This window comes from Centruroides vittatus, unplaced genomic scaffold (genome assembly GCF_030686945.1).
Source record: "Centruroides vittatus isolate TY-2023 unplaced genomic scaffold, ASM3068694v2 contig_5, whole genome shotgun sequence".
In the NCBI taxonomy this organism is placed as follows: Eukaryota; Metazoa; Arthropoda; class Arachnida; order Scorpiones; family Buthidae; genus Centruroides; species Centruroides vittatus.
Window position 1 is genome coordinate 641,653 of NW_027122286.1, and position 23,518 is coordinate 665,170.

Here is a 23,518-nt window from a genome sequence, read left to right on the forward strand (position 1 = left end):
GTTAATAAATTAGTTTTTATATTTGCAGTAACCAGATGCAAGAAGTTATGGAAAAATCTCTGTGATCAGTTCCGGGCTATCCACAACAGCTTGCCAAGGAGTGGAAGTGGCTTAGAAGCCAAAAAGCCTAAATGGATCTTTTATTCACAGTTACAGTTTTTAGCTGATGTGGTAGAAGCTAGAGAGTAAGAATCTTTACATTAATATTTTAAAATAATGATAAATAAATTTTATTTTATTAGTAGTTTTCTAAGGTACAAGTAGAACATTTCATACAATAGTATTATTATACTTATTTTCCAGAACACAATCAAATATTTCAGAAACTGAAATAAATGAAAATATGGAACCAACTGCATCAGAAGTATGTATTCTTTTTGTAATCTTTAAAATTATTTTTTATTGTTCTATTTCTAAATCTCAACAAATACTTCAGATTTTAGAAAATATTGCTATGGGTTGTGATGTGAATATAGAAGAAGTTTCACCGTCCACATCACATCCTCATCCTCATCCTCATCCAAAGAAGAGGAAAACATCCTTTCCAGAACAGTTACTAAAAGAAATTAGTAATGTAAATAGGTGAGAATATATTTTCTATGTACAGAACAATTTTATATGTAATAATTGTCAAAATCTGTTTGACAAAATTTTATAAAAAATTACAATTCAGAACATTAAAAATTTATTTCTTTTCAGAGAATTGAATGAATGTCAAGGGAGTCCTTTCGCACTATATCTTGACACCTTAATGAAGCAAGTGCCATCAAAAAAAAGAAGATTGTGCGAAAGGACGGTTATTGATATAGTGAATAGTTTTATTGATGATGTGTCAGATTAATAATTATTAATAAACATTACTTTTTAAACAATTTTTGTTTATTTAATCAATATATATTATTCCATTGCCAAGATACATTTCCTTCTGAAACAAAATATATGGCAAATTTATCTCTAATATCTCCTGCCAATTTTGAAAAATTGCGTGATACATTTTGTTTAAATGGTTTCCATTGCTCACACAATTCATCTGTGCGCCATGAACCTTCGCAAAATACACCATTAGTATCTAAATAGTCTCTGTATCCTTCTGGGCAATATGCTGCTTCATCTAGAAGACACATTAATACTATAAATACAAAATATAACAAATAAAAATAATTATTGTAACAAATGATACCTGATAAATTATTCTCAGTGATCATAAAATTGTGCAGCACAACAGCTGCTTTTATTACTTTATCTACGTTATCTGGTGCTAAAGCAATGGGCCTTCGAAAAATTCTCCATCGGTTGGCAAGTATACCAAAGGCACATTCAATACAACGCCTACAAATACATTAATTATTTGTATCTAGAATTATAACTATTAATGTAAAAAAAATATAAATATACCTTGCTCGACTTAAGCGATAATTAAACACACTCTGCAAAGGGGACAGTTGTCTACCAGGATACGGTCTCATAAAATCTGGGCGTAGTTGAAATGCTTCATCTCCTATCAACACATGTGGAGATAAAGTATTTGAATTAGGCAGAATACTTGAACTTGGTATCCCCAATGTTCCATTTTTCAATTTTCTGCCTAGTACTGACGCCTTCAGAACTCCTCCATCAGAAAATGAGCCATATGCACCAATATCAACAGCCAAGAATCTGCAATGTGCATCAGCTAATGCCTAACAATATAATGGAGTTAGTTCCCTGGAAGAAATTTAAACAAATTAAAATTCTTGAATTTTATCTATTTCAGATTTCTTGACATGGTTGAGCATTAATAATTTTATCATAATTTTTAACAAGCTTTTAAAATAGTATATAGATAGGTCAATAGAACACAATTCCTTGATTGAAAGTATTAATATCTTCATTTGTACATTACAATTGTCTTTAAAAACTTTATCCATCAGAAATTGTTTCTCTAAATCATAAATAACTGATAAATATATTCATTATCTGTTTACTCTATATGTTATAAAATGCATTATGAGAAACTAATGTTTTAAAATAAGATTAAAAGATTGCATTGCAAGTTATTCATTCTTTTTGAAAATCACCTTATAATTGTAAAATTGAGAGCCACTATTTGCATGCTGCTGAATGTTGACATGCTTGCCATCAACTGCTCCACAGCAATTTGGGAATTGCCATAATTTTTCAAATTCTATGGCAGACTTCCTCCATATCTGTTCAGTAGGTTCCTGCAAGGAATGCACACAGTACAGCAGATATATTTCAGAATAAACTAATGCAATATATATATATATTAAAATAAAATGCAGTGCAAAAGTATGGAATTATCACAATACTTAATTACAATTATGTATGAAATTTTACATAGCATTGTAGTGTATATTTTCTATGTTATATACCAGACATACATAAATACTCACGGGAATGTATTTTTTTCTAAGTGTATCCCAAATAACTTGGCAAGTTTCTGGAATAATTTTTTAGATTGTGGAGAATCCTACATAAAATGCATAGGCTAAAGACTTGTAAGAGTCTCCAGTTGCCAAAAATCTAGAAAAGCATTTAATTAGTTGATAAATTATTTAATTTTAAATTTTTATCTGAACTATTATATTCGAATTTTACCTTAATGTAATCGCTAAACGTTCACCAGGAGAAATTGACTCATTATTACTATATTTTTGTAATCGATCAGCAGTCAGCCGTAATAACTGATCGAACTGTGACGGAGCCATCCGTAAATAGTTCCGAAAAAATGAGGAATGATTATTTCTCTTGTCTTTCATCTATATATAAAAAGATTTTTGTTTTAATATTATTCAAACTACAGACAAACATGAAATTATACAAATTCTATTTTCTTACCAAATTATTATAATGTCTTTTAGCTTTTCGCTGTTTCCATAGAGGATGAACACCGTATCGTCGTTTTATTTTTATTTCTTCGTGCAGTAATCCTAATAATAACAACTTTTTTTTTGCTAGTAAGAAGCGTCGATGTCACTATTTGTGCAAATAAGAAAATTTTTTTTTGTTTTGTAATTTTTGTATAGAAGCAAATTATAATAATTGTTGTTATTATAAATTAACGTTGTAAAAAGAAACCGTCAGACAAGAAAAAAAATAGTTAAACGAAAAGTGAATATTACATGTCCATAAAAGGACACGTCTGTAGAAATTTCTGAGAAAGTCATTCTTCTCAGGTTGAAACAATCGATGAATTTGAGTACTTAGATCGAACATCTTCGGTAGGAATCGAATTGTCAGTCGATGTTGACTCATCCGACGACCGGGGTTCCGATCTCGTTACAATGCGTAACGAGGGGGGGGACCAATTAGAGAGCGGAGGCAAATCGACATCGACCTATCGGAATGTTCGATCTGGGACTCAAAAGAAAGTTATAAAAACCCTGAGAAAAAGGGATGTGACGTTCTCGGTCATTAGTTCTCTCGGTTCTTGGCTCTTAGAGCTTTGTCTCGCGATTGTACGACGGGATTTTTTTCCCGTGATCTTCGGCAGTTGGATTACATCTCTTTTGGAAGGTCACCCACTCCCTTGGATTTGTCACCTGTAATTTGAATCGTCCCTGCTTCCGGAACTCTCCCTCGAGAAACTGAACAGTGCGCCCCGAGGCCATCATACTCCTGCGAAACATCGGAGGACTTTTCTTGTGGACTTTCGATTCCGAGAGAAGGCCCAGAAGACTCGAACGCCGCCGCTGATAAAAGTGTATTGTAGTTGTAAGCACCTTTTGTTATATAAACGGGTTACGAATGAAAACCTGTCTCTTGAGAGTTTCTTTCACTCCCACACGTGGATCGTGACCGCGCGACATTCTGACTAACGCAGTCGTTCGGCAAACCTCACACTGGTGTCAGAAAGCGGGATCATTTTGATTATTTTTGCAACAATTGCAAACAATTTCAGTCCCACAATAATTGTTGAGGCAGCCGAGAGAAAAGTGGGAAAGAACCATGGAAACAGAGACAGGTTTTCCAGCGCCGACTCGCGACCTAGGAGGCGGCTCAATTAGCGCCCTTTCAGCCTTTAGTGGGATGATACCTACCTACTCGGGAGACGCGGGGCGCGTAACAGATTTTTTCGATACGTTAGGGGAAGTCGCAGGATTAGCAGGTTGGACCCCTAGACAATGTTTAAGCATTGCTAAGTGTAAACTAACAGGGATAGCGAGAGATTTTGCGTGGCGCGACCTCCAAATGAAGGAAGTAACGGAGTACGCAAGCTTTAAACGCTTAATGATAAGTAGATTTGACCGAGAACCATATTCTATTAGGGTACAGAAATTCCACGCGTGTACGCAACGCAAAGATGAAAGAGTCCAAGAATTCGCCGTTAGGTTACAAACGTTAGTTAGCGCGATAATTGTAGATCGAACCGGGTCAAACGAGCAAGAAAATGCCATTATCAAACGGTGTCAGCAACAGGAATTGGACGAGAAGCTCCGCATTCAATTCTTGCACGGCTTAAATGAAAAAATGAAACGTAACGTAATGACCCATGACCCAGCTACATTTTCGGAAGCGTTAAAAATAGCGATAAGAGAGGAAACAATAGAGCAATTGACTAACAAACAGCGGAATTATATAGGAAACGTAGAGGAGTCTGCAGAGAATTCCCCAACGAAAGCCGACGAGACAAAACCCCATAAGGAAGATGCATTAGAAGCGAAAATAAGTCAAATCGCTAAACAGATAGAAACGTTAGGAAAGAGATTAGACAATCGGTCCTCGACAACGCAAACAACTAGTACGCGAGCAGGAGAATCCAAACAAAATAGACGAATGCCATCACCCGCGTTACGAGGGAGACAGGAAGTAGGTAACCCCAATACCCATTCGAGCTCTCAACGCCGATTCGCGCAGCCGCAGCGCTTACAACAACCGCGTTTTCCTACAAATAACCGATCGTCATTAAATTATTCTGCCCAGATTCCTTCTAGACGATACTCCGGATATAATTCATTTCCTTGTAGGCCGAATTTCGAATGGAGACCAACAAATTATCGGCGATCTACTTCAAATTGGTTAGACAGTAGAATTTATGCGTCGCCCCCACTACCCGATTGGTATGGAGAAGATACCTTCCCTCCGCCCAATCGAGGGGAGTGGAGAGGAAACCCTAACACTCCAGAATGGCAGGTTCCTGTTATAAATAATCCGTTTTCGCCGCGATATCGGGAACAAATGCCAGTCTATCGAGAACAGTATAGACAGATAGGACCTAGGAATGATCAGAACTCTGAATATTTGCCTTTTAACCCGACGCGTTACGCGCAAGGCTGGTTCGTAAACAACCCTAATGCCCAGCGGGCCTTAGATAACGCGACCTTTCCTAAATACTTAGCGCTGCCCAGTCCGGAGGAAAGCCTTCGGCAAACAAATAATGTATCACAGGAGTTAAATAAAGATAGTGTAAGGTTTAATCGAGACGGAAGTAGAATAACTTCGGTGAAAGCAAAAGAACAGCGTCGAGATTTAGAGCAAATAGTAGATTATCCGCGCGAAGCTACTCGTTTATCGGGTGTCGGAGAATCTAAATTTATAAATGAAGATTTACCCCCTTGCACTTTAGTTTGTGAAATCGAAAATAAAAGAGCGAAATTAACAATAGACACAGGCGCGGCAGTTTCTTTGATATCAAAAGATTTCTTTTCGAACTTACGCGAGTTAAAGAAAGCTGAAACCAGAGAGGTAGAGTTACTTAGTGTCACAGGACACACAATAGAGACGCTCGGAAAATTCGATTTAGCATTTAGAATCGGGCAATTGAATTTTAGACACGATTGTTATGTAGTGGACTCCAAAATAACAGAACCTAATGACGGGATCCTAGGTAGAGACGTGATTGAGAAATACGACCTTACGATTTCGATAAAAAACGCGAAGCTTATTTTCCCTAGCGGTAACGAAGTTACATTCTGGGGATTAGCGAACCTTCATAATAATGTTAATAACCCACGTAACATGAGTAAGAATGACAGCGAGTTTGCAATGGTAGAAAGACAAAAGAACGGGAAGGATAGTCTATGTCAAGGAGATTTGAGGGATTTAACCCGAACAAACGATTTTAGAGAGGGTAGCAAAGTGAGTAAAAGAAAAAAACGAAAAGAAAACAAAAAAAATTTAGAGCGAAGAGTTGTAGAAAAGAGCAGTCAAAAGGAAAATGACCAGAGAGTGGTGGTAGCAAAGAACGACTCCACCATTCCCCCTCGGTCAGAAGTCGTTATAGAAGGGAGAGTATGTGGCAAGCACGTTAATAGACAGATAGGTGTAGTTGAACCATGTCCACTTGAAAGGGAGGATCTGATAGTCGCTAACGTGTTAGTGAAGGTCCCCAAAAACGGAACTGTTCCCATAAGGATAATGAATGTAAGCACGCAGCCCCTAAAGCTAAAACGAGGAAGTAAAGTAGGCGCGTACTTTCAAGCGGAAGAAGAATCAAAAGAGGAGGCGAAACAAGATAGGATATCTCGGGTGGAAGAGAATCCCATGACCAGAGCCCAATTTGCTAGTTTATTTGATTTGAAGGAAGTAGGTAAGGACAAATTAACCCCTTTAATTGATTTATTATACAAATATCAGCAAGTATTTGCAAAGCACGACTTTGACTTAGGGTATTGCGATTTAATTCAACATACAATAGAAACAGGAAACAGTGCACCAATATATCGTGCTCCTTATCGCATTCCGTATGCTCAGCGGGAATTAATGGATAATCTAGTAAGCGAAATGGTGAACAGCGGGGTAGTCGAACCGTCCAGCTCCCCGTGGTCGGCACCAGCTCTTTTGGTAAAGAAACGTGATGGAAATTGGAGATTTGTGGTGGACTTTAGGCAATTAAATAAAGTAACAAAAATAGATCCTTACCCTTTGCCCCTCATCCAGGAGTCATTAAGCTTACTTGGGAAGGCAAAGTATTTTTCCACAATGGACACTTTAAGTGGGTATTGGCAGCTACCCCTGAATCCCGACACGAAGGAAAAGACCGGATTCAGTACCACATCAGGACATTACCAATTTAACCGGATGGCTATGGGACTTTGTAATGCAGCTGCAACCTTTCAACGGCTTGCAGATCTGATATTAACGGGTCTAAAACACAAAATTTGCTTAGTCTATATGGACGATATCATGGTGTTTAGTTCTGACGTTGACTCGCATCTAGAACGCTTAGAACTCGTCTTTCAACGTCTAGCAAGTGCTGGAATAAAACTAAAGCCAAAAAAGTGCAGTTTTATGAAGCGACAGATAAAATTTTTAGGGCACGAAATCTCGGAAGAAGGGATTCGACCCGACCCCTCGAAGATCGAATGCGTGAAAAACTTCCCTCGACCAAGCAATGAGCGTGAGGTGAGGGCCTTTTTAGGATTAACGGGATACTATAGGAGGCACATTTTTCAGTATGCAAGAATATCTAAGCCTTTGTCAGACCTGCTAAAGGCAGATAACAAATTTCACTGGACCAAAGAACACGAAGAGGTGTTTGAAAGGCTTAAGGAAATTTTGGTGTCTGCTCCCCTTTTGCGATCACCAGATTTTGGTAGTCCTTTTATTTTGGCAACCGACGCATCGAACACTGCAATTGGAGCCGTATTATCGCAGGAAGACGAGCGGGGTGAACTCCCTGTAGCCTATGCTAGTCGGTTACTCAAGGAAGCCGAAAGAAACTATAGTACAACAGAAAAAGAGTGTCTAGCAGTTATATGGGCAATAAAATATTTTAGACCTTATCTCTATGGTAGAAAATTTAAAATCATAACTGACCACAGACCGCTTAGATGGCTAATCAACGTCAAAGACGAAAGTTCAAGGCTGAGTCGTTGGAATTTAGCATTACAAGAGTACCAGTTTGAGATCATACACCGTCCAGGAAAAGCACACGCTAATGCGGACGCATTAAGTCGAGTACCTATAGCTCCAATAATTGAGATGCACCCAATATATAGTAAGGCTCAGATTCGGGAACAACAATCGGAGGACCCTTTTTGTAAGGAAATCAGACGACGCCTAACAGAAAACCTATCCCCGTCGGAACAGGGTCTGAACACAGATGGTAGCGAATTTTATTTAGACGCAGATCAAACCTTATATCATAGAAAGACAAACCCGGAAAGAAACGAAACTTGGGACAGATTAGTCATCCCTAAAACTTTGGTCGAATACGTTTTGAAGTTGTTCCACGATATTCCAAGTTCGGGACACTTAGGCGCGAAGAAGCTGAGAAAAAAATTACAGACGCAGTTTTATTGGCCCGAAATGAACAAAGACATCATACATTATTGCCAGACGTGTCAGGAATGTAGTTTGCGACGACGTCCTCTACACGGACATCAAGCTCCCTTACAAACATTCCCTAAAATCACAAAGGTATTTGAGAGAACAGCTTTAGACATACAAGGTCCTTTTCCTACCTCTAATAATGGCAACAAGTATCTCTTAGTTTTTGTAGATCACTTTTCTAGATGGGCAGAAGCAGTGCCATTACCAGACGTTACTGCTAAAACCGTCGCCAAAGCGTTCGTTACACAAGTGATCTTACGACATTCAGTCCCCAAACAATTATTGACTGATAGAGGTGCAAATTTTACTTCGAAAATGATGCGAGAAGTTTGTGATCTCTTGCACATAGAAAGACTTCTCACCACTGCATACCACCCACAATGCAACGGCATGGTGGAACGCTTAAACAAAACCTTAATAGATATACTAACGCATTATGTAGATAAAGACCAGCGCAATTGGGATGAAATGGTTCCTTACGCCCTATTCGCGTACAACACCACCGTTCATTCCAGTACCAACGAGACGCCATATTATTTAGTGTACGGAAGAGACCCAATTTATCCATTTGATGTCGTAACTGAACCCAACCGACCGAGTTACGATATTAGCGAAAATTATGCAAGCGAACTGAGGGCGAGACTAGCGATAGCACACAAGCTGGCCCAAGAACATGCAGAAAAAGCCGCACTGGATAGAAATGCGTATCAACAGCGAAGGAATAAGCCCTACAAATTTTCTATAGGCGACAGAGTTTTCGTAACGGAAGTAACGGTTCCATCGGGATTAAAGCGAAAACTAGCTCCAAGATGGCAAGGACCCTATAGGATAGTAGCGGAGACAAGTCCGGTCGACTTTATCGTCCAGCATGTGCATAACGGGAAAAGGATGCACACTCACGCTAACCGGATGAAGCCCGCTTTGGCGCGTATGGAATTCGGATCTTTTGCGACGGACGAAACTAAGTCCGAAGCAAAGGCTACCGAGTCATCCGCCTCAGAACATCAGTTGCCTATATCTAGAGACCCTTGGGATGAATTTATTTTAGAATCAATTCAGCCGGACCAACTAGACACAACAGAAACGCTAGTACGCAACCAACAGACATCCACTGCACAACCTTCACATAATTATGCCCTTAGAAGTCGGGGATCTGTGCAAGAATATCCATGGGTTCTTCCGACCTCGTCAAAAATCACACTACCGATTGACGCGATGGGAACAGACGCGGAAAAAAGTAGGACTTTACCACAAAGCCAGGGTCATGAGCGCTTGCCGCCACCTACACCTATCGGACTCTTCAAAGATTGTAAATGGTAGTCTCTATCACCCAGCAAAAGAGACTATCATAAGAAAAAGAGGAGGAGTCATTGACGATTAAAATATAAATGAAAGTTTTGATTAGAGGCAAAAAAACGGGATTTTTATTTTTATGTCGCGAACCCAGAACTATTAGTTATGTCAACTTTGTAAACCTTGAACGTGAAATTTTCTGTGTACACCAGCGTTTTACGAGTTTAAAATTGTCGCGAGAGAAACACGAGCGCAAATATCTGTCATAGATTGAGTAATTTATATAATCGGAATATGAGGAAAATTTTTCCCTCCCATTTTTAAACGCGTGCAAAACAACTGTCTGTCACAACCAAAGCAACCGTCAAAAGAACCGATTCGGAAGAAAATGACGATATTCGAAAAGAGAAAGTTGAAATCATCATCAGAAAAGGTCCAAGAAACGTCGAACTTTCAACAGAATGAGTCAAAATTGAAGAAATTGTCATCTTCGAACTACATGACCTCGATTAGTGGTAATCTGCATCAACTCTGATGACAGATAACTGTCTCTTGTTCAGAAGACTGACATCTAGAAAACTGGTATGTCTGAGGAGAAAATGGGGAACACACAAACTTTCACTGTCTGTGCAGACACCCCATCATACTCATACGATTCAGAACGGAAATGGAGTAGTCCACTCCAAATGTCCAAAAAAGGAAGAAAAACCTTTTTGTTGGAAAACTTCGAGAGAAAGGAAGAAAAGCACACCTACAGATGACACGTGATCTTCGGACTCTACATGTCCACGTGCGTCGGAAGTAGCTTCTACATTTTGCATGTGACAGACCGATTGAACTAAATATCGAATCCCTGTTTGTGTTCCCAAGAACCTGAAAAGAAACGTGGACATATTCAATTTTAAAACCCCTTTTTCGGCTTTTTCAGAAATGGAAATGGAATATGGTGATTGTTATGAATTGCTCAGTCTACAAACATAAAATGTTTGCGTACCGACAAATGTAATTTAAATGTTCAAATCGAATTAAATACAACACCAAATGTTCGTAAACGTTGCACAAAAAAAAGGAAAGAAATGTAGCATAGAACTTAAATGTAAAAGTTAAAATTGTCGGAAAAATTTATAATTTGTTAAAAATTTGTTATTCGATGTAACCGTGATTGTTATTTGATCATTTGTAGAAACCTTCGGATATAGTCATGTGATGTCACGCGAAACCAAACGGGCGCGAGAAAAGCAAGCGGAGAATGAACTGACAGCGTACAACGCTCTCAGGTAAAATGTCGCTACTCCACAGCAACATTTTAAAAATGGCGGAGAGCCCTGTGAAGCTTCGGAGGTGGGCCTACTATTTGTGCAAATAAGAAAATTTTTTTTTGTTTTGTAATTTTTGTATAGAAGCAAATTATAATAATTGTTGTTATTATAAATTAACGTTGTAAAAAGAAACCGTCAGACAAGAAAAAAAATAGTTAAACGAAAAGTGAATATTACATGTCCATAAAAGGACACGTCTGTAGAAATTTCTGAGAAAGTCATTCTTCTCAGGTTGAAACAATCGATGAATTTGAGTACTTAGATCGAACATCTTCGGTAGGAATCGAATTGTCAGTCGATGTTGACTCATCCGACGACCGGGGTTCCGATCTCGTTACAATGCGTAACGAGGGGGGGGACCAATTAGAGAGCGGAGGCAAATCGACATCGACCTATCGGAATGTTCGATCTGGGACTCAAAAGAAAGTTATAAAAACCCTGAGAAAAAGGGATGTGACGTTCTCTCGGTCATTAGTTCTCTCGGTTCTTGGCTCTTAGAGCTTTGTCTCGCGATTTTACGACGGGGTTTTTTTCCCGTGATCTTCGGCAGTTGGATTACATCTCTTTTGGAAGGTCACCCACTCCCTTGGATTTGTCACCTGTAATTTGAATCGTCCCTGCGTCCGGAACTTTCCCTCGAGAAGCTGAACAGTGCGCCCCGAGACCATCATACTCCTGCGAAACATCGGAGGACTTTTCTTGTGGACTTTCGATTCCGAGAGGAGGCCCAGAAGACTCGAACGCCGCCGCTGATAAAAGTGTATCGTAGTTGTAAGCACCTTTTGTTATATAAACGGGTTACGAATGAAAACCTGTCTCTTGAGAGTTTCTTTCACTCCCACACGTGGATCGTGACCGCGCGACATTCTGACTAACGCAGTCGTTCGGCAAACCTCACAGACTCATTAACTCCACGTCCTCTTTCTCGAGTTCGCTCGCGCGCTGTGTGGTCGTATAATCGAGAGCGAGAAACAAAAAGGAGCGAGAAATGTCATCACCTCTTCTCGCCACTTATTCTCGCTTTCTCCGAAAATTCGCTCGCTCGCGTCTGCATAGTCGCACCCTGTTAGGAGTTGAAAGTTGAAGTTTGGTACACAGGGTACCAAATTTAAGTACCAAAGTGTTAAGTAACAACGGAAGTGTTAAGTAACAATGGAGAACAAGAGAGAGCGACGTGCAAGATTTATGGGCGCTGGAATAAAAAAAAAGAAAGAAAAGAGAGTAATACGTGACACGATCCAAAAGTTCGGGAACTACAGTAATCTATGACAACAAAAGCATGTATTTGAAGTTACAGCGTATGAAATGGATTCTATCAAACCACCTCTACGTGTTCAGGTTAATTTCACCCATTTCATGTGATTAAACCGCGAGCGCTGCTGTTTTTTTCCGGAGATAGTTACCTTTGTTCTGCGACGTAATAAAAGTGGAGTTTCAAGAACAACATCCAACATTTTGACTTCGCCATGGTAGAATCACCGTACACCTTTCTTAGCGATTTTAAAGTCCCTGTAGGTGTTTTACCTAAACGCTGACAAAATTTAATGTTGGAGGTTGTTCTTGAAACTCCCCTTTTATTACGTCGCAGAACAAAGGTAACTATCTCCGGAAAAAAACAGCAGCGCTCGCGGTTTAATCATATGAAATGGGTGAAATTAACCTGAACACGTAGAGGTGGTTTGGTAGAATCCATTTCATACGCTGTAACTTCAAATCCATGCTTTTGTTGTCATAGATTACTGCAGTCCCCGAACTTTTGGATCGTACCACGTATGTTAGAACATATTCGATTTTCAAATTTAAACAGATTAGTTCGGTTTTTCTCGACCTTTCTTCTTTAGAACATTCGATGAAAATCGAACAATATAATCAGAACACGTTTAGTATATTAGAACATTCGAGTTTTAAATTCGACCTTTCTTTAGAAATATTTAGTTTGTTGATGATATTACTCTTTTTCTTTTGTGACTATAACGTAATAATCATAATCTTTGCTATCGTTACTTTTGCCCGAGCAACGCCGGGCCTACCTGCTAGTATAATAAATATTTTGTAATCGTTTTACATTAGTAACTCAATATTATTTATAATTTTTTAATATATATTTTTTAAAATATCATCAGTTAAAATTTGAGTATTATGATCCTATAGTTCTGGTGAAAGATTATCAACTTAGTATCTAGCCTTAAATATTATCTAGAAAATGAAACCAATAATTGTTATATTTCTATGTAAATTTTTTAAACTGGCAACGCAAACAGTAAAGACATTTATTTTAAGCAGAATGTAATTCGAGTAAACTAAATAAAGCTGTGATACCAATTTCTAAATAACCAGTGCAATGATCTTACGTGAATGATGATGAGCAAATAAATCAACTTTAAAAAAATTGAAAGCTTATTATACTTCGGCATTTTCATCCACTTATCGCGAGTTGAGTCTAAAGACCGGTAAGCTTTAAAGTTCACTACTATAGAAAATTCGAAAAACTGAACTTTTGTAATATTTATTAAATTTAGTACGCAGTTAACTCAATATAACTGCAGAAATCTGATTTTTTTTCTTTTATTCTATTATATAAGACCATATTAGATTGTCCATTTGGCTTAGATCTTGCCACATGTCTAAACTATAAGGCCCACCATTTCCCCAAAATTTTGGTTGTTATTATATACCTGTTTATATATATTGAATTATTATTAACATTATAATTTAAATTTTAATCAACTTATTTTAATTTTAATCTAATAATGTGCTCTAATTGTTTAATGGGAAATAATCAGTTGGAAATTTTATTGTATTTTAAACTACATATGTATTTTATATCCCTTTTTTGTTTTGTCTGGTTGTTCATCGAACAATTGTCAGCTATCAGACAAGACGCCCGTTGCACCCACATCTCAAGATGTGTGTGTGAATGCGATACCGGATCATTATGTTTATCAAGCAACGTTGTAAAGAAATTTCGCCTATTTTTCCGATTTTAGGGATTCCCCTTCTAAATACTGATTAAAATAATTAAGAGAAACAAATTAGAATAATAAATTATCATTTAATTGTTATAAATCTTACAATATTCGGAAGAAAAGACGAAGGGGACGATCGTCGTTTTCCGATTTTTAAATATAGTGTTGGGTGACAAATGTTACTCTATTCATATTACGTGGGCACATATAATTCATAATAGACAAAGGATAAGGAGGACTAAAGAATAACGAATCATGCTTATCCTTCATTACCTGAACTTCCACCGGAATTAAAACATTATTGGTCAGAAAAAAGAATAAAACAAGAAGGAATGACGAAAAACACAGAGAAAGAGAAAGAAAAAGCAGAAAGTGAGAGAGGAAGACAGAGGAGCAGGGAGAAAACGAAGAGAGAGTAAAGGGGAAAAGAAGAGAGTGAGCATAACATTCAGAAAGAGAATGAACTCATAGAAAAGAGGGCCAACACAACAGTAGAAACCCATACCAAAAAGGAGTGTTAAATCTTGAGGAAGAGTCAGCAAAAAGAGAGAGATAAGGAAGGAAAAGAATAAAGTGCAAAAGGAACCGAAAAAAGACAGAAAGTCTTTGAGGAGAAGACAACTTTCTCCTGGTATGTTATGAGTCGCTAAGTTTCGGATACCACCCTGTTAGGTACTCCCACTTTACTAATGTAGAAATATACTAACTTCCGACTACAAATTTTCTATTTAATATTAATTTTAAACTAAATTCTAATGTTATGCTTAGTTTCTCCGTAATAAATTTTCCTTTCTATTTTTAAGTTGGTTTAATTCATATTGTATTCACCCTTCTGAGAGGCTCATTCCTGAATTTCGGAGTGACTCTTACCCTCGAGCCTTATATATCTGTTTTTTTTTTTTTTTTTTTTTTTTTTTTTTTTTTTTTTTGTCTAAATCGGAGGTGTGTCCGATAATACACCTTTGGTCGCAGGATCCTACCTTAACCCTTTCCATGAGGTTATACGCCTTTAGGCGTATGTCACGTGACTTGCCGTTAATTCGTGATGCGGCATACGCCTTTAGGCGTAATTAATCAAAAAATTCGATTATTTTGCGTTATATTCGATTTTCCAGCGATCTTAGCTTTGATTCGCTCTTCTGTAGGTCGATTGACTTTGTTTAAGCCAAAAAGTGTTTTGTGACCACCCCTGGGCCATAAATATTTTGGTAAAACGGACCCCCTACCATCCTACAGCAAATCTTCCCAGTTAACTACACAGTTTACTGAAAACAATCAAAGGAAAACTCCTTCTACAGTTTTATTGGGTATCTTCTGTCTTTGTTGACATTACTTTAACTAATCACAGTCTTGTGAAAGGAAAATTTGCCGAGAGAAGTTCCGTTTCCAACCTTCCAACTAAACTGTAAACAATCGCAATAAATCTGCTTTTTAAATCGTTTTTTAGCATTAATTAACTAATTTAATGTACTTAGACATTAAATTAGCTAATTCTACAATATTTCGGCTAGTAAATATGTTTTTAAAACTATCTAGCAATAAATATTTCCAGGAAACTCCACCTCCCTATAGTAAATCTATGGAAGATCTTCTTGCTGTTAATTGGCTTTAAAAATTTTGTTTCTACGCCTATTACGCTTTAATTGGTAATTTATATTATGACTGAATCAACTTCAACGAATGAGAGTTTTTTTAAAACCATTTGGTCGGGATTTTCCCGCGAAGAACCAATCCACGTGATTAAAGTCAGAATGTAAACAAACGTTAAAAGATAGCTATATTCATCATTTTAGAGCCGTAATTCTACTAGTTTTCATGTTATTTGACTTTATTTAGACAAGAAGATTTCTTATCAAAAGCTTCTATCTGAAAAATTTACCGAAAAACTCATTACTTCTGGATATTGCGTAATTGCAGGAAAAAATTAACTAATCGCTTATTATAGTGTATTATTGTATAAAGCATTGAAAAAATATAAAAAAGTGTCAAATATTCACTATTTTAAGCAGAAATATATGATGATAAACTTTAACGTGTTGCTTTACGATAACAATCGACTCCTCTCCCTGCTAAGTAATTAGAGACATAGTGTAAATAATGGCAATAACTTCTCCCCCGCTCTAGCTAGAGAGCTGCGGTTTCTTTTATTTAAAAGAAGACAGATGTATCTAACTAACAAATGTACAAAGTTTAGCGATTCTCTGTAAATTAATTATTTTTTTCTTTTGTTCGTAAGCTTCAAATTTTAATATTATTTTAAATTTCTATTAAACTAAAAATTAAACAATCGTAAACTGTAATATGTTCTTAATCAAACACAAAAAACAGATTAAACATAGCGCGATTTTGAAGCGAAATATCGCGATTTAAAAATTATCCAAAAACTGCAAAAAATGCGCCGCATGACGAATTCCACTCAATTATTTGCTGTAGATCGCCAGCATGGAAAAAGATAAACTCCCAGAACTCGATTTTTGACGACCTCCAAGCGCTCACAAAACCTTTGCAATTGTGTTTTTCTGATATCTTTATCATATTTTGATAATCGAGCTCGTCTCTTCTAAATTGAAGTTACATTTTGTATAATTAATATTACTGAACACATCATTTTAAATGCATGGATCAGATAAAAATATTTATTTTAATTACTCTGCTATTCGTACAATACTGTTTGCTTAATTATAATTATATTTTCAGCGTTTTGGAAAGTCTATTTTGCTTTCAGATATTAAATATAATGAATATTGCACTCCAATCTATTGCTCTATATTTTAAGGGTGGCTAACTGCATCTCGAGACCAACACTCATTTTCGTATTCACAACCAAGAATCAAGAATTAGAATCAGAAGTTAACAACAGTAAAAAAACAGGATCTCGTCACATTTAATTTCTTTAAAAAATCTTAAAGAACAATGAAATGTTCAATTTATGGCGTTGGCAATACTGCGAGAATTCCTCAGGAACCGCATAATTTTTTCAAAGTTTGTGGCCACCAAACTTTTCAGACTTGACAATCCCTGATTTCTTTCTGTGGGGACTTGATTCTTGAAGAACCAGAGCGTGCAGCAGTAATTAACATATCCTAGATGAATTAATCATTAAAGAATGTAACAAGTCTCACGAAATATCCCAGACGCGTCAACTTGTGTTCTCAGGAAGAGACATTTTCAACAACTGTTGTGATACGATAAAATATTTGATATTAAGTACACTACATTGTGCATACAATTTCCACATTCGTACGTTTATTCTAATATTACGAATAAATTTTAAATGTTTGAGTTTGGAGTCTTTACAGAGACCCTCTGTATTCTATACAGAGACCCTCTGTATAGAATTACCATGAATTACTCCTTATCATGACTCAAAAGGAGTAATTCTATACACTGTGTAGAATTACTCCTTACTATGACACAAATGATGACATTAACTGATGATAACGTGAATTTTGCATCGTAATATAAATGACCTATCATAAATGTTAAATACAGGTTGGCTTATTACGATAAGGAATCGTGGCTTTCATCTAACAACAATTATTGACTTTATTTCTTCAAACAAAGGCACGCAGTTTATTTTCTCTTTGTCGTCATTTTTTAGGGCTCTAACAGGATCTGCAATAGTTTATTAAATCTCTTACAGCAGCTGTAGTTTCGAATATTTTTATTCGGATTGCTCTGAGAATTGTTTATTATGTAAATAGGCCTTATTACAGATTTTATAAAAAAATTATATACTTTTCAGATGGAGAAAGAAACAATTTTCATGTTTTATCGATTTGGGAATCCCGGGACCAAAACCGAATTTCTTTTCCGGAAATATGGATGACCTTATTACGAAGGTAGGGCAATACATTCTGAATCTTACACAGTGTTTTTAACGTATTATTTTGTACAATATGAAAAAAGACCATTCGTCAATTACCATTTTGTATATTACTATTCGTAAGCTGGCAGGTGTAAGACTTCTAACCTGGGTAGAAAATACAACACTCTTAAGGTAACTATTTGGCACAAATATGGTAGATTCTGTTCTGGAATGAAGTTTCGGATACCTCCCGTTAGATACCCTCGCATTACTAATGTAGAAATATAATAACTTCCGAGGACAAATTTTCTATTTAATTTTAATTCAAACTAAATTCTAATGTTTGTTTAGTTTGTCAAAATGCTGATTATGATCGCATGGAATCATGAATAGTTTATAATAGGTGTTTTCCTGTAAGTTATATGTAATACCATGACATTATCTAACAACTTCTTTCGCTCTATCACCACATAATGAAGATTTATTCATGTGTGATCCAAGTACAAACAAGTACAATCAATATAGAAATTTACAAATAAAATATAAATAAAAATGTTTTTGTAGGACAGTAGTAACTTATTTCATCTATCGCCACAATACCTCTACCTGTCACCAAATTACTAGGTTCTGACTACCATATGATTTGTTGCATATAGTATTTATGTCAAATATGTTATGTCAAAAATAAGAAAGTATTATGATAGGCAGACATAAAGCTTTTTACGGGATATTATCACTTTTTATTCATGTTAGTAATTTAGCATTTCAGTCAAAGGAAAGGTTTGGTAAAATCTATTACCAAGTGGTAATAGATTTTACCAAACCTTTCCTTATATGTATATTCATTCTTCTTCTGAGATTAAAATTTCTATAAAAAAGAAACCTGAAATAATTCTCAAAACCTTAAAAATACAAGTAAGATTATAATTTTCAAATAATTTTCATACAAAAAATTTTTATAGTTGGCAATATTACGGGTGTTTTTAAGTTATGCTGTATTATCCATAACTCATAACAAACACAATATAAAACACAAAACAACATACACTCTACGGTAAAGAGTATGTTTCGTTTTAATTTTAATTCAATATAATTTTAATTATATAACTCCATATTACATAAAATACACAACTGTTTAAATTTCATAATTATCTTTTTATCGTCAGAAGGATTAACTTTCTTCCTCTGAAATATTTTTATTCTCTAATATTAAATTTTCGTTAATATCTATTCTCTCAACTTAACTCGAAATTTGTTAACTACATATTGCAGTTTTATTCTTATTTTTGGCTAATAAAACCAACTAATTTAATTTGTTTTCGATATTTTTATAAATAAAACCTACATTAACTATTATATAACCATAAATGTAAAATATATTTAAATAAAGATAATTATTTTTTTCAGGGAGTTGCTAAATGCCATATCGATTGGATTAAGAAATATGGAAATGTTGTCGGGTGAATATTCTTCTTATTATTTCTCGGAAATGTTTAAAATATAGAAATCTTAGTAAATTTCAAACATAACTGTGATAGTCATAGATATTTTCAGGGCTCCATACCTATCCTACTTGTAGCAGATTTGGAATTTATGAAGAATTTTATGGTCGTTAATTACAAGAATGCTTCTGGCCGAGAGGTATTAATCTATAATTAAACTAATGAATAAGTTTTAGTTATTAATAATAAATTTTGTTCGCTATTTAGTGGTTTATTGAAGATGCTGGAGTACCATTGAAAGCATTCAGAAAATCAGCACTCGCAGTTGTCGGGGGACCATATTGGAAAGAACTTCGCAATATAATGTCTTCAACTTTCACTAGCAGAAAGTTGAAAGGCGTACTTATATAATAGATAATTTCTGTAGGCGAATTTAATTTCAAAATATGAATAATTAAAAAATGTTTAATATTAGATAATACCAATATTGGAGAAATCTATTACATGCCTGACAAACAAAATAGAGAAGAAAATACAAAATAAAGAATATGTTCCGATGAAAACATTATTTAGTGAATATGCTTTCGACGTTATAATGTCAACTATGTTCGGAATAGATAATGATGAATCGGAAATGTACAGAAAGTTTTATAATGATTCCAAACAACTAGCAAATTTACCCTACAACGATATAATTGTAAACTTTGCTTGTAAGTCATGATTTTGTTTTAATAAGATTATTGTTAGTAACTTAATGTTACAATTTCTTAAATTTAGATATATTTAAATACTTAGAAAGAGATAGGATTAAATTATAAATTATTATTAGAAATCACTGATTCTTCCTTCGATTCTAGCTCAGAGAAACCAATTTTAACAAGAATTCAAAGAAAAAGCTCTGTTTTGAGCATGGCATGTTGGAGGAGTTGTCAGCTCTGCTTGTTGTGACTGACAACCACTATCAAAAGTCCGTTGTCTCTGCCATCCTATTCTGTTTTTACCAAAATATTTCTCATTGTGTCTAGACAAAAGGTTGAACTTGGCTTCCCCCAAAACCAAATCAGAGCCTTATATGAGAGGAATATGACACATGTCCTGACAACCGATCAAATCTATACGAGCGGAAAAAACAGTTTATGCTGGCGAAGGTTACTTCACAGTCTGCAGACAAACCCATCCACGAGCCAAAGGAACTGGTGACCCAAAGCAGGCACTCACTCTATTTATATAGGAATACGTTTGTCTCATGCTCCAAGGACAGGAAGGGAACAATTTAGGCTGTTTGGAGACATTTAAAGAGGCAAATTCTACCATTCTGAAGGTGACTACTTAAAATATTATCTGGTCAAGAGTAACAAGATATTTCTGGAGGTTTTGAAGAAGCACAAAGAAAAAACAAGAAAAAAAAAAACAAATAGAAGGGTCTCAGCTGATGAAAGAAAGTCGTCCATCGACTGCTTAGAAATATGCACCATATCTGATGTGCAGTCATGCATAGAAAGAGACAAGAGTTGAAGAAGATTATCTCTATTTTTAATGACTTAAACATGCAGGCCGGCAATCTGACGCATAAATTTATCAGGAAAGGGAATGGAACCTCTTCAACTGGGTGTATGAGGTAATGCGTCACCTGTTCAAAAGGCTCTTTAAGTTGGGCTATGGGATGGACTAGAAACCGAATAAGGTACTGTACGTCTAGTTATTACCAAGTGAGATTATTGCGCTGCAATTTTAAAATTGCATACCTACACATTCCCACTGTCGTCCGTTGTCTGTTCATCTGTCTTTCGTTAATCTCGAGAACAGAGTTAGACAGATAAAAATCAGACTTAATAGGGGCCGGAGGTCCAAATAACTGTATACGAACTACCTGTCTGGACCGGAAATTACATGATTTCAGTTCGAAATTTTTTATTTAAATTAATTTAAAATGTGATTAAAAATTGCAGCTCTACATTGCATGCTGTCACAATAAGTATTTATATATATATATATATATATATATATATATTATTCTTTTATCATGGATTATTCTTTACTAAAGTTAACCAGTTATAGTTATTCATCAATCACATGTAAAGTTCATATTTTTTTTATATAAAGGATTATTATAAATTGCTACACAGGTATGGTAACTTTTATTAGTCTAATTAACTACAGCTGCTTTTGAAAAGTTTAGAAACACATCGATCAATAAGCGCATTATCTGTATTAGATTAAGAATGTAACTTTTTGCAAAACTGTTAAAGCTTTAAAAATTACATGCATTTTTCATTAACATTTGTTGTAAGAGTTTCCTTGAAATAACTTAATATGATGCTTATTGGCAAGAGCTAATCGAGTTCCTATATCAAAAGTGTGTTTGCTCGTGTTCTGCAAATCATTATTTTTAAAATGGGAAAAGTTATCGAATTAACCGCTGAAGAAAAATTAAAGATTGTGGCTTTAAAAGAGGATGGATTGATAACACATTCTTTTACTATTTGACTGCTTCCGAAAACATGTTAATGAGCTTTCGTTAACGAAACAAGTAGCATATTTTTATTTCGCGACTGAGGTTTAGTGAAAGAACGATATTAATTAAAATGCATGGCAAAGTTAAAGAATTGTGTATTTGGATCTATAGATAGGATGCAACCTTATTTATTTTTTAATATGTCTCACTCAAGTGCCGTGTACTTAAAATAAACAAAGCCACTCGAATTAACTTGCTGTTATTCCATCTATAAATTTTGTTTTCCTGTTTAGTTGTATCTAATTGATCTCGATGTGAAAAGGAATGATTTTGCGTTAAATTTAAAACGATTCTTTTCGAAATAAAATCTAAATTATTTTTAATTTTACATGCTTATTCATTTATATTTTTCAATTTCAGTATATTTTCCAGAATTTTCAAGTATTTTTACATTGATAAGAGAAGGAAGGATAAGATTTCATATTATTTAGGAAGACCTTCGTGCTTTGGAGCTTATAAGAATTCATTAAATGTACTTCAACTGAGAAAATCAAATCCTCAAGTTTGTATCTCATTCAATTATAAATTATTTTTATAACATTGATAAAATGAACGTATTAAATATAGTATTTATGTAAAATGTTAAGTACAAGTTGTATTTTATAAATATTAGTTTTATTGAAGGCTACAAAATTTAACAAACATTATTTTATCTTAATAATCAAAAGTAATCATTGATGAAATTAATATTTTGGATGTAATTCATCTTAGAAGATTTACAGTACTGCAGTTATAATTTTCGTTAATTTCATATAAAATTATTTATAATTGTTGCTTATCATGCACAAGTAATTTAACTAACACATATATATATTAAACAATTTAATTAGCTTAATATTCTTAAAAGTTTAGGACTTATGCACCAAATATTACTCACAATATATTCTTTTTCTGGTTATATTATTGTAACGCTTTGTAAGTTTAGAATGTTTCACGTTTTACGCTAAATAATTACTTTTTACAATACTAAAATTTCTTTAATACTTTTTAAATTTATGATTGATACATTACAGAAAAGAAAATATGCAGTAATAGGCTAATAGGATTACCATACGTTCTCTTTTCCTGGAACATGTCTTCTTTTTGCACAGGTCTTCTCGTACACAATTTTTGTATGAGATGATTTATATGAATACATAAAAAATATTAAAAAATTGGAAATATATGTACTGTACCTTTGTATTTATTATTTTTATTATTATAAACAAAGATAATTTCATATGTTTCATTATATGAAATATTTTATTTTGTAATGAAAAAATAAATACAAGGCTATAAATAATAAAAGGTGTATAGTGTATATATAATAGATATTACAGTATATTCATTTATAAATTAAAGAATCGGCGGATCGATGTCCTGCTGGTCGTCAGGGTTGTTGGGGAGAAGAATCGGAAAAGTGTGAAAGTCTCTTGATATCTTATAAGATAGGCAGAGGATTGGCTACGGCTACTTAAGCGATATCCAAGAGGGATCGGGTGCGAACACTAGACCAAAGATAGCGAACTTACGATGACGACGAACTCCGTGTCATCGTCGGACCTTGTCTTTTATCTGGGGTTCCACCCCGTTTTTCTTTTGCCCTTCTTTGGCAATGTTGCAACGCCTATGTCCAATAGCAAATTCTCATTACCAAGTTTCTGGTGACACATTCGATGTATATCTTGAAAGGGAATGACCCTATAGAAAGATAAAATCATATCCTTTAGAATTTTAACAATTGTGGAAAAAATTATAGCAAGTTTTAATTTAATAAATTAAATTTTCACCCGCAAATTTTTTGTCAAGTCCAGGCTCTCACAAAGACAAGAAAAAATAATTATAATTTTTATTAAAATTAATCAAAATTATCAAAGAAATTAATAATAAATTGATATTTAGTTTTCTGTCTTATTTTTACT

The 23,518-nt window shown here is 35.0% G+C and overlaps 2 protein-coding genes across 2 annotated transcripts in view; one reads left to right on the forward strand and one right to left on the reverse strand.

Annotated features, from left to right (window-relative positions):
- Nucleotides 1-23,518, forward strand: part of LOC136978211 (cytochrome P450 3A11-like) — a 230,304-nt gene that overhangs the window by 3,267 nt on the left and 203,519 nt on the right. The window contains exons 2-3 of the mRNA XM_067273869.1: nucleotides 17,598-17,694; nucleotides 19,068-19,120. Coding sequence (XP_067129970.1) covers nucleotides 17,598-17,694; nucleotides 19,068-19,120 — 150 coding nt within the window. The remainder of the gene's footprint in view (nucleotides 1-17,597; nucleotides 17,695-19,067; nucleotides 19,121-23,518) is intronic.
- LOC136978143 (uncharacterized) lies at nucleotides 858-2,379 on the reverse strand. Its single transcript, XM_067273798.1, has 5 exons — nucleotides 2,373-2,379; nucleotides 2,037-2,245; nucleotides 1,396-1,679; nucleotides 1,181-1,329; nucleotides 858-1,111 (listed from the first exon to the last, which is right to left on the reverse strand). Exons 1-5 carry the CDS (start codon nucleotides 2,377-2,379, stop codon nucleotides 888-890), a joined length of 873 nt encoding a protein of 290 aa, XP_067129899.1. The 3' UTR covers nucleotides 858-887.

What these genes read in the sequence shown, in the direction of transcription:
- LOC136978143 (XM_067273798.1), bottom strand. An exon ending in TGATTTTCAAAAAGAATGAA is followed by an intron (nt 1,680 to 2,036) that starts TAACTTGCAATG and finishes TTATATTGTTAG; the next exon opens with GCATTAGCTGATGCACATTG. An exon ending in TATCGCTTAAGTCGAGCAAG is followed by an intron (nt 1,330 to 1,395) that starts GTATATTTATAT and finishes ATGTATTTGTAG; the next exon opens with GCGTTGTATTGAATGTGCCT.